This window comes from Setaria viridis, chromosome 2 (assembly GCF_005286985.2).
Source record: "Setaria viridis chromosome 2, Setaria_viridis_v4.0, whole genome shotgun sequence".
Lineage (NCBI taxonomy): Eukaryota > Viridiplantae > Streptophyta > Magnoliopsida > Poales > Poaceae > Setaria > Setaria viridis.
Window position 1 is genome coordinate 47,240,341 of NC_048264.2, and position 14,072 is coordinate 47,254,412.

At 53.3% G+C, this 14,072-nt stretch overlaps 1 protein-coding gene across 1 annotated transcript; it reads right to left on the reverse strand.

Moving 5' to 3' along the window:
• Positions 1–2,357: 2,357 nt before the first annotated feature.
• Positions 2,358–4,519, reverse strand: LOC117842069 (protein ETHYLENE-INSENSITIVE 3-like 2). Its single transcript, XM_034722418.2, has one exon. The coding sequence runs from the start codon at positions 4,440–4,442 to the stop codon at positions 2,568–2,570; it is 1,875 nt and encodes a 624-aa protein (XP_034578309.1). The 5' UTR covers positions 4,443–4,519; the 3' UTR covers positions 2,358–2,567.
• Positions 4,520–14,072: the final 9,553 nt, after the last annotated feature.

The window sequence follows — 14,072 nt, forward strand, 5'->3', positions numbered from 1 at the left end:
AGCATTGTTAGCTGGGCTGTCAGTCAGGTCGGGTACGGTGCAGGGTCCTCATCACCCACCACACCACCTTGCTGTTCCATTCCATGATATTGGGGAGCGCGAGGCGACTACTAGACCATGCGAGGGGCCACGACGATGACCATGGATGGGGATGGAGCGGTCTCGTGTCGGCGATCGCCGCCGGCACCCAGCAGCACAGGGACGGAGCATTTTGTGCTTACCAAAGGCCAGGGCGACCTTACTTTTTGTAGATCAGGAAAAGGCACATTTCGCGAGCTGGAGCCTGGAGGAGGAAAACTAATGAAAACATGACATCTCTCTCTGTTTTTTTTTTGAAATTGTGGACCCGATAGAGATTGTCAGGTTTTAATTAATAGAAATAAGCAAAAAACCAAAAAAGATGAAGACCGTACAAAATTAAAGCGAATTTACTTTTACAAAACGATCACTCCTCTATATGGTAGATATCGCCTAAGTGTCATGCCCCCGCTAAAATCCAACATCGTACTTCCTCCTTGATTTTGTGAAAGAGTTGGTCCAAACTTTTAAACTTCTGCTGAAAAACTCTTTCATTACACTCCTTCCAAAGTTTCCATGACACAAGAATAATAAGGGATCTTAAACCCTTAAGAGGCGCACTAGGCATAGACCCTAGTTGCGTCCACCATTCGTTGACGGATGAAACAACAGACCAATCCGGTCTGGGTGGTACATGGCTAGCCGTCCACTCGAAAATTTTATCCCAAAGTCAAACCGTGTAGCGGCAGTTTGCTAGTAGGTGTAGCAGTGTTTCATCGTGCGTATGACAGAGCATGCATACTCTTTGATTCGGCCATCCTCTCGTAATTAGTCGATCTGTTATCCATATCCTGTTTTGGAAGGCTAACCATGAGAAGAATTTGCACTTGGGCGGTGCCCACGTCCTCCAGATGAGTCACTCCATGTCGGACGGTGCTGAATTTTAGAATTGTGCCCTATATGCCGATGCTGTCGTGTACTCGCCATGTCGAGTAAGATTCCATGTTATGGAGTCTGGCATGTCCGGGTTTAATTGGACTATTCTCGTTCAGTCCCAAAGGATAGTGAATTCTGCAAGTTGTGTTGCCGATGATAAATTGGCCACGTTTATATCGGATATCCATATGTCATTTGCTAAGGTGTCCTTGACCGTCCGTTTTTTATTTCTTGAGATGTTATATACCGATGGCACAATGTGTTTCGGCGCCTAACCACGCCGATTCCCAAAATTTGGTCTTCTCCCCATCTCCTAGAGTGATGGTTGTTGTGGTCACAAACAAAGCCTTATCTTTTTCGCTGCACGGAGTTGGCATGCCGGCCCATAGTTTTTGTGGTTCCTTCCGTTCATTCCAAAGCCAGCGGAGTCGGAGGGCTCTTGCAAACTTTTTTAAGTGCAGGATCCCTAATCCACCTAGTTTGGTCGGTTTGCACGCCATGGGCCACACCACTTTGCACTTTCCACCCACAATTTGGTCTGTGCCCGTCCATAAGAAGTGTTTCCGTCGTTTATCAATTTCCTCTAGTACTGATGCTGGAGCATTTAGGGCAGAGAGGTAATAAATTGGTTGTGAGGATAATACAGCCCGGACTAGAGTTCTTCTTCCCTCTGGGGCGAGTAGTTTGCCAGCCCAGCTCGCTAAACATGTGTTCGCTTTGTCGGATAAACTCTGGAAATTAATCTTCTGTAGCCTGCCCAGGGATAAAGGTAGTTCAAGGTATTTAACTGGGAAGTTGGTTCTAGCTGCCGGGAAGCAAGCGAGGATGGTGTTTAGGTTGATCCTGTTGCAGCGTATGGGTGCCACTGAACTTTTATGAATGTTAGTGCTTAGTCCTGTGACGTAGCCGAATTTGTTCAGTAGCTCCTTGCTGCTAGGAACATCGGCTTCTGTCTGATTGACGAAGATTACCGCATCATCTACATATAGCAAAAGTCTTAGGTGAACATATTTGCCTCTCGGTCTGGATAAGGCCCTCCTTTCGGTTGCTAAATGTAGTAGCTTCTGTAGCGGGTCGATTGCTAAGACGAATAGCAGGAGCGAAAGCGGGTCTCCTTGTCGGAGTCCTCAACCATGCTGAATGTCCTCCCCCGACGCGTCATTCATGAGGACCTTAGATGTAGATGTGCTTAGTAAAGTCGTCACCCAACTTCTCCACCTCGGGAGGAAACCCCGGCGCTGCACAGGAATTTGATCTAAAGAAATGAGCAGCTCACTGACCAAGATGTGAGTTGGCCCCGGCTCCAAAACGAGGCCTCTTCGCTTATGGCTCGTTTCCAATGGAAAAATTCCATGCAGCAATCATGTACTGATATTCAAGTCAAACTGCTGGACAGGATCGACTGAGGCAACCAACGGAGCAAGATGGAAGGAAGTTCCTATTAAGAAAGGTATATGGCTGGATGCCATCTGCAGCGACACCATCAGCGCCAAAACCTTATACAGGCAGGCAGGCGCAAGCTTTTAAATACAAGACTGGAACTCATAATGTTCGTGAATTCTAATGCCCTAGAAACTAACAAGCTCCTTCCATGATCCTGCCGCAGTCAGCGCTCAGTAGAACCAATTGGATCCCGCCGCGGGCTTGTGCGGCTGCGGTTGCTGCAGCTGCAACGCACCGCCGTAATGTGATGACGTGCCTACTGCCACGCCGTCGAGACCTGAACTGAACCTCAACTCCGGCGACGCGCCGGCGATGTCGCCTCCGAACGGCAACGCATCGTCACGGACGTAGAACCCCGCGCTCTGCTGCTGCTGCTGCTGTGGCTGGTTCAGGTTGCCAAATAGGCACGGCGTCAGGAATTGGCCGGACACCTGCACGCCGCCGGTGGCGACCATGTCGGTGTTGCTCAGGCTCCGGGATGTCCCCACGTTGGCCTCGTACATGTCCATGAGCTCGGCGAGCGACCTCTGGCCGTCGACGGGCACGTCGAAGTCGAAGCCGCCGACCGCCTGACCGGGCGGCAGGAAGACGGACGGTGCCAGCAGCTTGTTGTTGTCGGTGGCGGCGCTCGGCGCCACGGCGGGGCTGTTGAACTTGCAGGCGTACTGGTGGGTGTTGCGCGCGCTGCGGTCGAGGAACCCGTGCACGCAGCTGCTGTGCGGGCACTGCGCGTTCCCGCAGGTGTAGGCGCGGAAGCTGTTGCTCAGCATCAGCTCCGGCTCCACGGCGGCCGGCACCGCGCTCCTCTTCTGGAATAACTCGGCGTCGGCGGCCTCCTCCTTCATCAGGGCAGCCGGCATGAGGAACCTGTTATTGCCCGTAGTAGCATCAGCATCCATGGACGACGAAAGGTCCACGAACGCGGGTGCGTCGTTGGGGGATGGCTTCGTGTTCCGGGCAGTCTCTTCGCCGTCGTCGGCGCCGTCCACGTCGTACTCGCCGGAGCTGGCGCTGAACGGGAGCGCCGCGGCGTTGGTGGAGCACGGCGGGGGGTGGGCGCCCGGGTGCAGCATGAGGTAGAGGTCCTCCTCCTGCTTGAGCACGGCGAGCCAGGTGACGATCTCCCTGGCTGTCATCTTGTCCTGCAGGCACTTGGACTGGCGCACGAGGCGGCGGACCTTGTCGACGTCGGGGGACATGTGCTTGATGACGGCGGTGAGCACGGCCACCTTCCAGGCCTTTTTGAGGTCGTGAGGCTTCTTGTACGGCGGCGGGCCCAGCTCCCTGGGCACGCCGGCCTCGGGCCACCACGGCTCGGCGCCTTGCGGCCACCACGGCGGCGGCACGCCCTTCTCGAGCGGGAAGCGGCGCTGCGGCGGGTCGCAGTGCTGCATGAGCGCGGAGAGCAGGGATCCCAGCGTGGTGTCCTGCAGCTCGTGCAGGGAGTGCGGCCCCGCCGGCGCCGCGGCCACGGCGCCGCCGTCGCCACCACCAGCGCCCTGGTACCTGGCGACGGCGGCGGGCCCGTTGCGGTCGAAGCGGACCTTCTCCTTCCACCAGGCGCGGAGGTTGTCGGAGGCGCCGGTGACGGGCTTGCCGTTCTCGGGGATGATTCCGTAGACGAAGCCCTGCGCGCTGCAGACCTCCATCATCTTGAGCATGTACTTGAGGATGCCGTCCTGCGCGCGCGACATCTTCTTGCGGCGCGCCTGCTCCTGCGACTGCCGCGCCCGCGGCACCTCCTTGCCGCGGCCGCCGCCGCGCTGCTGCTGCAGCTGCTGCTCCTTGAGGCGCCTGAGGCGCACGCGGTCGCGCCATATGCGGCGCTCCAGCTCGTCGATGCCGCCCACGACATCGTCGTCGCCGTCGTCGCTGTCGTCGCCGCCGGGGAAGCTCATGATCTCGTCGTGCGCCGGCGGCGGCGGGTTGACGAGGTCGCCCTCGCCGAAGAAGCAGTCGCCCCCGAAGCCGCTGAAGAGGGCGCCCTTGTCATCCGCCGGCAGCGGCAAGCGGTGATCCAGCAGCAGCGGCCCTCCTCCCATCATCGCGGGTGGCGTAGAGGCAGCTCGATTGGGAGGTGGCAAGCGAAGCGAGCAACCCACCCACCCACCCCTGGCTAGTGATTAGTATCGCCGGGGGAGCGCTAGCTATATATGTATCCGGGAGCAGGAGGTGGCTGCAGAGGAGGAAGGAGGAGCAGGACGCGCAAAGCGAGTACGTGAGCCGTGAGCTCAAGCTCGACAGCTTTGCAAGGACCGTGTGAAGTAACTGACACTGGCTGACGTTCCCCAATTTGCATTGCCCGCGGTTAACAGCGAGGTGGTACATGTAAATTCCACATCAGTAGGAGTATATCGTTGTAGGAGTACTGAAATAGTCTGCTACAGAAAGTACTATCTGACTGACAGACGGGGACGTCGTGGCACAGAATTTGTTGGTGGATTCTTTTGCACCGGCCACGGGGATCCGATAAAATTGGACCATATGAACACGCACCCATGTGCCACTGAGAATTGGATCAAAGTCAGAGAGAGAGGACAAACAAGCGAAGAAAAAAGAAGACTAAAATTGGTGCAAATACCGACAAAAATCGCAATTGCGCAGGAACTCGAATTGTTAGAAGACAACCGGCAGATTTTTTTTCTCTAATACGTAGAAGAGCTGCGCATTTTTTATTAAGATAAAGAAATTAGAGTTTTACAACACAACGAGCTAGGACTCATGCAAAGCATTAGTCGCCGCAGGCGCCCAACAAAAAACAATCAGAAAGCTAGACCGTATTACTCTCCCTTCAAACTTTGCAACCGGTGAGCTCCTGCATGTATCCAAAGTTCTGCCTTCTCTCTGATGATGCCCTTCAGTAGCTGCTGCACCGTCAGGCACGCATTGCGTTTTTTTCACAAGCGCCAAATGATCAACATGAAAAGCGTATCAAGTCCTCGCCTCATCTCTCTCGGCTGTAGCCTCCTCACATGGGACCACCAATCCTGCAATGAGCTAGGTTGATCCGGAAAGGTGCAAGCTCGCCCCAGCCAAGACAGTGCACCCCACCATATTTGCTTGGTGTATAAGCAATTCACTAGGATGTGATCCACCGTTTCATGCTCCTGCTCACACAACGAGCAAACATCATGTGCCTCTAGGTTGTGTCATCGTCTCCGGTACTGTAACAACTCTACCTAAATTAAGTGCTTTAACTCTAAACCAGTGAGAAATCCCTAAGTTAAGAAGTGAAATGACCTTTATAAACCTAAGAAGCTCTTTTTGGAGTTCGAATTTAAACCTTGAAATTCTGTATACAAACTTAAGTTTCTGCCCAAATAAGAGTTGTAAAACTTTTAAATTCCAACAACTTTTGTTATAGGCACCTTGACTAATTCGGAGTGGAAGGGAGTCAAAAACAGCAACCAAAGCCGGCTTTCCTAAAAGGGACCCTGAAAAATCTCTTAAGTCCTGGAATTCGAGTTTTCCTCCATCTTTGCAAGCTTTCATCTGCCGTTTTCCTATCTAAACTCGAGTCAGAGCCTTAATAGAAGTTGTAGTACCTCAAGAGTGCTCCAGGTTTGTTACACTGACCCGGATCCAAATCGGACCCAAACTTGTTCAAAATCCCGGTCAAAGTGAGGTAAACCAGTCAACTCCTCCCCCCGGATGCTTAAAAATCCTAAGTCTGGAATTCCAGATTTTTAGCTAACTTTGGCCGGAAATATCTTTGAATCCTCTCACAATCAAAACCGACACCTTAAACAAAGTTTGAAGAACGATCAGAGTTGGGCAAGTTTGTTTAAGGGAGTTTCGGGAGTTGTGTTGAAAGATTCGGAGAAGGATCGCTCCAAAGCTGGTCGGGCTTGCTGCCCGAAGGGAGCCTCGACGCCCGCGCGCCCGAGCATGTTCACTCGCGCGCCGCGCGCCGCGTGGCCGCCGGCCACCGGCAGCTCGCCAGCGCCCTATCACCAGTGCGACAGCGACAGGACGAGAGCCATGGCGCCCAACCCGCGCCCGCGACAGGACGGAGCGAGCGCAGGGCGAGCCAATCGCCGACCGCGCGCAGGTCGCCTTCCGCCTGCCACGGCTCTGCTCCGCCAACCCTGTTCCGCCCGTTCGCCAGGAAAGCTGAGATGCCCCCGACGTCCCGCGTCTCCGCCTGCTCGCCCAACCCCCACGGTAGCCTTTCCGCCTCGCCCGCCCGACAGACCGGAAGCCCCAGACGCGCGCCGCCCAAGGCCAATCGCCGCCGAAGACCACCCGGAGCTCCGCCTCCTCTGCCCAATGGCGTCGTCGGCCAATGGCCGCCTCGCTCGAGCACTCGCCGCTCCCGGCCTTATCCTTTCCCCACCGGAGCCCCGCCTCGACCCTCCGCGCCACCCCGGCCCTATAAAAGGGAACCCCCTCACCGACAATGCCACCCCTTGCCACCGCCCGCACCTGCACCGCCGCTTTCTCCTCTGCGCCCTGCTTTCTCCTCAGAGCCACCGCTTTCTTCCCGCGCCACCGCTGAGCTTCCGTGGAGCTCACCCCTTTGCGCCACCCCACACTCCGGCGACTTCACCGCCACCCTCAAGCCGCTTCTTCCAACACACCAGCCGCCCGCTCCTCCGCGCGGTACTAGAGCTTGCTTGTGTCCACCAGAAGCATCACTGCCGCCGGACCACCGTCGAAGTCTCGCCGCCGCCCAAGCCTTCGTGCGTACAACCTTCCCGCCCCAGCCTGCTCCTGCTCAGCCCCAAGGCTTCGCCCCGGTAGACCTGGAGGTAAGCTACTTAACCTCCCTGTCCTTTCCGTCTCGCCCGACCCCTGTCCTTTTTCGTTTTGACCGACCCCTTTCTGTTTGGTTTGTCCGACCCCTCTCCGTTCGGTTCGTCCGACCCCTTTCCGTTCGGTTCGTCCGACCCCTTTCCGTTCGCTTCGCCCGACCCCTATCTTTTTTTTTCGTTTCGCCCGACCCCTTTTCTTTTCGTCTCGCCCGACCTTTTCCCGTTCGCCTCGCCGACCTTGCCAAGTTCGTCGACCCTTTCTCCGCCTCGCCCGAGGGCTCAGTTGTAACTTTTTCTTTGATTCGAGGGTATCGGTGAAATGTTTTCGGGGTTTCCTCTGTGTTGAGTCTGAGGACCTCGGTACGGTTTTCCTTAAACCTGAGGGTCAGACCCTAAGTTTTCCCCAATCCGACCCTCTCATCCTGCTCTCCACCAACAGAAGTTGAACTCCCCCACCTTTTCTGTAGCTTTGCTACCAGTGTCCGTGTAAAACATGAGTGTGTTGAAATAACCATCTAAAATGTTTAACCCCTGCATTGCATTCCGTGTAGAGTTGAATCTCGCCGACGGGACGTACGAGCTTCATCCAGCACCGGAAGAAGACCCCGCCGAGGAACTGCATCCCTGCGAAGGAGAGCCCGATCCGGAGCAAGACCCCGAGGACCCGCAAGCTTTTTCTGAAGGCAAGCCTCGGTGCATGAACTCCCTGTTTTACTTTCATGCCACTTATTGATTACTTGATTGCGCATTTACGTTTCGAGGAGTTGTAATGGAACCTTAGATGCATAACTTAGTACCTTGTTTTTGAATACTAGTTGCTAAGGCCGAGTAGTTGCATTGCTTAATAGGTTTCGGTAAAAGTCGAGTGATGTCCTGTCACTCGCGAGTTATAGGAGTTGAATGTTTCAGTTTTGTTGCAACTATAAGGACGACGGACGGGGTCAGGCTAGTGTTCGATGCTTGGTGGTTTGCCCCGTCTGTCTAAATGAAAATGAACTAAGGTCGAAACGTGTCGGCGTTCGTGATCAAGTGTTTGAAAGTACTAATCTCATACCTAGTATGGGATGGGGAAGCCTAGTACCTGATTGAACTGGGGCGTGGCATACCTTCCGGCTGTCCTTGGAACGTCGTTCCCATGGTGCATCATGTGGGTGCAAGTGCGGTCACAGTGCAGCAATAGGCTGGGACTGTGGAGCATTGCATGCCAAAGGAAGTTGGCCCTGACACGTGCCTAAGGGATCGATGGGGACGGCTGACAAATGAAGCGACCCTTCATGGTGCGTGGATGTCGTGAGATTAGGTTTGCCATGCATGGTTAATAAATTCGAATCGATTCGTCTACCTCTCACAGATTGGGACTACTTGATCACTATTCTGCACTGAGTAAAGATGGAACATGATGATGATTTTAATCTTGATGTTTGTTAAGTAATTGCCTGGAAACCATGTTTGTTCAGCATAAGTTGCTAATCTAGAATGGATAAAGAACATAGAACATGAGCTAAAATGTTGAAAGTAAGGACTGACTTTAGATGCTTTTGGCAAGAAAACCCCAGAGCCAGAAAGCCTTGCATGTCTAGGTCTCGGTCGTGTCTTTCCGACGGGTCAGTCTTGCTGAGTACTAGTTGCTCAGCCTTGTTGTGGCTAATCTTTTTCAGGTAATGTCAGTAGCTTGGGTGTTGGTACCACTTGGCCGACCCAGCTTCCTCCAGGCTGGACCGTCGAGTGGGATCCTTCCTCGGACGGCGAAGGAAGGAATTTTTGATGTCATGATCGGCTCCGTCATGATGTCTTGTATCGACGTTTAGCTTCCGCTAGTTTTCCTTTGACTTCGAACCATGAAAAATTTCGGTTTGAATTTCCAAAAACTCTGATGTAATAAATTGTTGAACTATGTTGTCATGATGGAATGTTGTAATCTCTGTGCTACTCACCTTCGCGTGAGCGATGCTTCTCGATCCTGTTTATGTGGTTTATCGGAGGAAATCCGATGGTCGACCAAGTTGACTTGCTTAAAGTGCATAATCGCATGTCAGGCGACTTCAATGCATTTTAGTCAGGTTAATTTGGGCGGTTCCGCCATAGGTACGCTGTCCAAAGCCTACCTTTCGTTGCCAGCCAAGTGAAGAATTTCACTTTCGGTAGCGCCCAATTCTTCCAAATGCGACTGTTTCTTTGCAGTTTGGTGCTACCTTCTTGCATTTTTTGGTAGGCAGATGCTGCATAATACTTTCCATCTGATGTCCATCCCCACAAGTATCTGTCCTCCTGTCCATGGTTTAAGGCCACAATGGAGAGACGGTGCCATAGTTTGACGTACTCCACAAGTGCTTGAATAACAGGCCACCATGGATGTCTGTTACCCATCTCCGGTCTTGGAGCCCTTGTGCGACTGTTCTTGTGTTTCTCAATCGTTTAGGAATGGTGACAATCAGGTTCAGTGCAAGGTGCTCCACCTAACTATCGGTCCAGAATAGTGCCCTGCATCCATTGAACGGTGACAATCAGGTTCAGTGCAAGGTGCTCCACCCAACTATCGGTCCAGAATAGTGCTCTGCATCCATTGCCAAGCTGTACCATGATAGAAGCATTGAACAAAGCATGTACCTCGGGCTCGATCTTGATATGAAGCTCACACCAAGCCCTCTCGTTGTCCCTTTTTTGTAGCCACAACCATCTTGTCCTTAGGGCAAAACCTGCAAGTTTGAGGTCCAGTACACCCAATCCTCCCCATGTTGTCGGACGACAAACAATTGGCCATGCCACTGCGTTCTTCCCTCGAACTGCCACCTCCTTGCCAGTCCACAGAAAATTCCTCCTAATGGCATCGATTTCTTTGATAACCCAGGAAGGAAGCTTGTCATACATTGTCAGGTAGATGGGCATCGCTGACAAGGTTGACTTGACTAGCATGAGGCGATCTCTCTTGTTCATCAACGGTCCTTGCCAAGCCGGCAGTCGTGCCGCCATCTTCTCAATTAGTGGGCAGTACTAGGTAGTCTTCTAGTGGACAGCGGCGCACCAAGACACTGAATTGGGAACTCTTGTAGCAAGCAAGGTATCACAGATCGAAATTCTTGGATTCCCACATCATCATCAAAGATTAGGGTAATTGAACACTTCCCCAAGTTGATCAGCAGGTCGGAGACCTCTCCAAAGATCTAGAGGGTTTGCTGAGCTGCCCTTGCTTCCTCCACAGTTGGTGCCAGCAACAAGATTGCGTCGTCAGCATACAAGCTACAGTGGTGCTTGATCGCCAATAGCCCCATAGGTTGGAGAACACCATCGTTGCTAGCTTTACGGAATAGCCTGTTCAACGTATCTATTGCAATGACAAACAACATTGGCGATAATGGGTCGCCCTGTCGCAGGCCGCGATGATGCTGTATCGGTTGCCCGGGCTAGCCGTTGATCACGACTCTTGTCGAGGCCGTCGACAGCAGCAATGAGATCCAATTGAGCCACCGTGATCCAAATCCCCAGGCCTGCAGAACCTCCAGTAGGAATTGCCAAGCGACGGTGTCGAATGCTTTGAAGATGTCTAATTTGAGCAGTAATTTTGGGACCTTCCTCTTCTTGATCAGCGCTGCCGCCCACTGGACATATTTGAAGTTGTCCAGGATCGACCGTCCACCAATGAAAGCCCTTTGATTGCAGAGTATCAGCTCTCTAATGTATCTATTCAACCGGTTCACAAGGAGTTTTGCCAGTAGCTTGGGGAAACTGTGGATCAAACTGATGGGCTGTAATCCCCCGATCTTTGTGCCTCTACCTTCTTAGGAATGAGGGTGAGAAGGGCGCCATTGACACACGTGAAGCCCTGCCGGTCGATCGCGTAGAAGGCGTGCACTGCTTGCATGAGGTCGTGTTTGATGACTGGCCACGTTGCTTGGTAGAATGCCGCCGTCATTTCGTCTGGCTCAGGCGACTTGTCCGACGGCAACTCCTTGATGACCTGCCAGACTTCCTCCTCAGTGAAAGGATTCTCCAGGTCGGAGAGGTCCCGAGACTTGATCCCAGTGAGCTGAGGTTGACTATGTGATTTCGCGTCCATTCTGTCCCCAACAGCACATCATAGTAGTTGAAGAACACCCTTGCCATTGCATTTGCAGTATGTATCTCCCCATCCTCCGTACGAATGGTGGTGATGTGGTTTCTTGCATCTTCGCCCATTGGCGTGGATGTGAAATAACCGTGTATTCGTGTCACCCTCGCTGAGGTAAAGGATTCTGGATCGCTGTCTGGCAATGGTTCTATCCAATGATGCCAGGCCCAGTGAAAGCTTCTTCAGGTGCTTCCTTAGGTCCTCCTCCGCTAGCGATAGCATCCTAGTGTCCTGTGTGTCCAGCCGCAACACCAATTCTTTGGTCACCAGGAGTTGTAACTTGATAGAGGCAGTTTTCTTTGCTGACCAGCTCTGGAACTCCTTGGTCACATTCCGGATGAGACAGTCCAATTGCTTGAATGCATTGGTTACATCAGCCGGGCATTGCCATCCTCTTTCAAACGCCTCCAGGAAGTCATTGAATTTGGGCCAGAAAATTTCAAAGTGGAAACGTGGCTTGGTGCAACAACAGTGTGCAGTGATCGCAATCTTCAGAGGATAGCATGGAGAAAGCATGAAGGGAACAATTCCTCCCAAGCCACTGTTGTGAGCATCGGATCCAGCTTCACCAAGGTTGGGTTCCGCCTCTCATTGCTCCAGGTGTAAGTACGACCATGGAGGTGAATGTCCTTCAGTTGCAGGGTGTCAACCGTCCTTCTGAAGCGAGCCATGTTACTATGGTTTACTCGGTCATTGTTTTGGTCTGCCGGATCCAGAATCAGGGTGAAGTCACCTGCGACAACCCATGGCCCCTTGCATGTATCCCGGATAGCTTCTAGTTCCTCCAGGAAATGCAGCTTGTCCTTGTCCAGCTGTGGGCCATACACCATCGTGAGCCACCAAGGTTGTTCGTCGGATGTAGCCAGAATGCGAACAGTCACCGAAAAGCATCCAATGTGCGGATTAGAGAGCGTGGTGACGTCACTGTGGCAAGCGATCAGAGCACCACCCCGTGTATCACACGCCGGTAAGTACTAAAAATCACCGAATTGCGCACCCAACAGGGAAAGAATTACATGCCTATCAACCACATTTAGTTTCGTCTCCTGAAGGAAGACGAACAACGCACGAGTCTCATCCACCAACACACGCACCACGTCCCGTCAAGCTCTGGTATTGAGCCCGCGTACATTCCAACAGATCAGAGTGGCGTGATCCATCGAAAAGAGACAACCATGGCGAAGTCCGCCTCTCTCAGGTTTGCATCCCCAATAATGGGGAGGCGTTCCGTAGGGCAGGCAGCAAATCTCTTACTGCCTCAAAGTGTTTGTCGCCCATTTCTGCCAAGTAGAACTTGTCGTAGGCCTGCTTCCCCTCCGTCATTACCGACACCTGCTCAAGGACTATTGCGAACAGGCGCATGAGGACGACTTCAGCTCTCTTGGAGGAAGCCACCTTCGCTAGGGGGTGGTTGGCAAGGCACTCGCTTCGCTTGGGCAATTCTCTTTTTGCTCCTGGCGTCGTTAGCTGGGCAACGTGTTTAGTTCAATTGGCCGCGGCGCCAGTGGAGAGCGAAGCTTACGCTGCACCTCATTGGTGAAGTCCACGAGTTTGGCTACACCCACGTCATGGTCCACTTTTCTGGAGGAGCCTGGTGGAGAGACTAGGTCTGTAGCCTCCTCCGTGTCTTCATCACCCGCCGCGTGTTGAGCCGTTGCCAGCCCAATGGTACTTGCCTCTTGGGCTGCACCACTGGTAGTGAACGTGAGCAGATGGTTCTCCGTCGTAGCCGCAGCCGCCGGGACCATCCACGTCACCTCAATCCCCATCGCCGCATGAGCGCCGATGGTGTTGTTCGCTTCCTCGCAGCACGTCGACATGGCACGTGGCATCTTCTGTGCTGGGGCAGGGGGGTTGTCTGGTGAAAGCCTCGAGGGGCGTTTGGCAGCTTGGTCCAGCTCAGCCAGGCTCATGGTATATAGACATTATGTTTGGCAAATTTGCATCTGATGATCCTAGTTCATTTGGAATTATGTTTGTTAGCCTGCACAAATTGATAAGCTTACCTTGCATCCAATCTAAGGTAGACTTACCACACTCGTCTGCATCTGTCCGCGCCACCGTGGCCGTGCCTGCCATGCCCACTTTCGTGGCAGCTTGCCCCACCGCGGCCCCGCCCGCCATGCGCGCCGCCGACGCGGCTCGCCCGCACCCGCGCGCTCGCGCCATTGCACGCTGTCACCCTCCACAGCCGCTTCGACTACGTGACCGCCGCGACCTCACCCGGCCTGGCCGCCGCCCCTGCCCGACATGGCTGCTTCATGCGGTCGCAACCCCCGGGCGCTGCTTCCGCTTCGCATCCGCCGCGGCCGCTTTCCTCACTGAAAATGTGGTGGATCTACCACTGATAATTCCAACTCTTCCTCTCACTATCGCTCTATTGTTCCGGCACAACACAGACCATGCAAGCATTACTCGAATTCAAGCTACCACATAAGCAGCAAATGAATTCCTGATTGAACTAAAACCTACATTCCTTGTTCGATAATCCCAATTGTACAAATTGAAGAGCAAGAAGGATTTTGAAAAGGGTAAAAGAACACATCACATCAGCAGAATGAATTAACTTAGCAGCAGTAAGAACATAATCGATCAATTCGAGAAAAAGCAATTGGCAAGATAGAATTTTTGCCATAGTGCCACAGCTCAGCTTGGGATTGCCTATGGGGTTCGATTGAGCGGCAGGAGAGCTTGCGGGCGGATTGTCGATTCCGCCGGTTTCATCCTCTTCCGCTCCTGCATCGATTTTTGCTGGGTGTGAGGCGCACAACGGCGTAGGGAAGCTCAGGTAGGGGCAGCCCATGGCGGGGCCATCC

What these genes read in the sequence shown, in the direction of transcription:
- LOC117842069 (XM_034722418.2), bottom strand. Translation starts at nt 4,442, where the DNA reads ATGATGGGAGGAGGGCCGCTGCTGCTGGATCACCGCTTGCCGCTGCCG.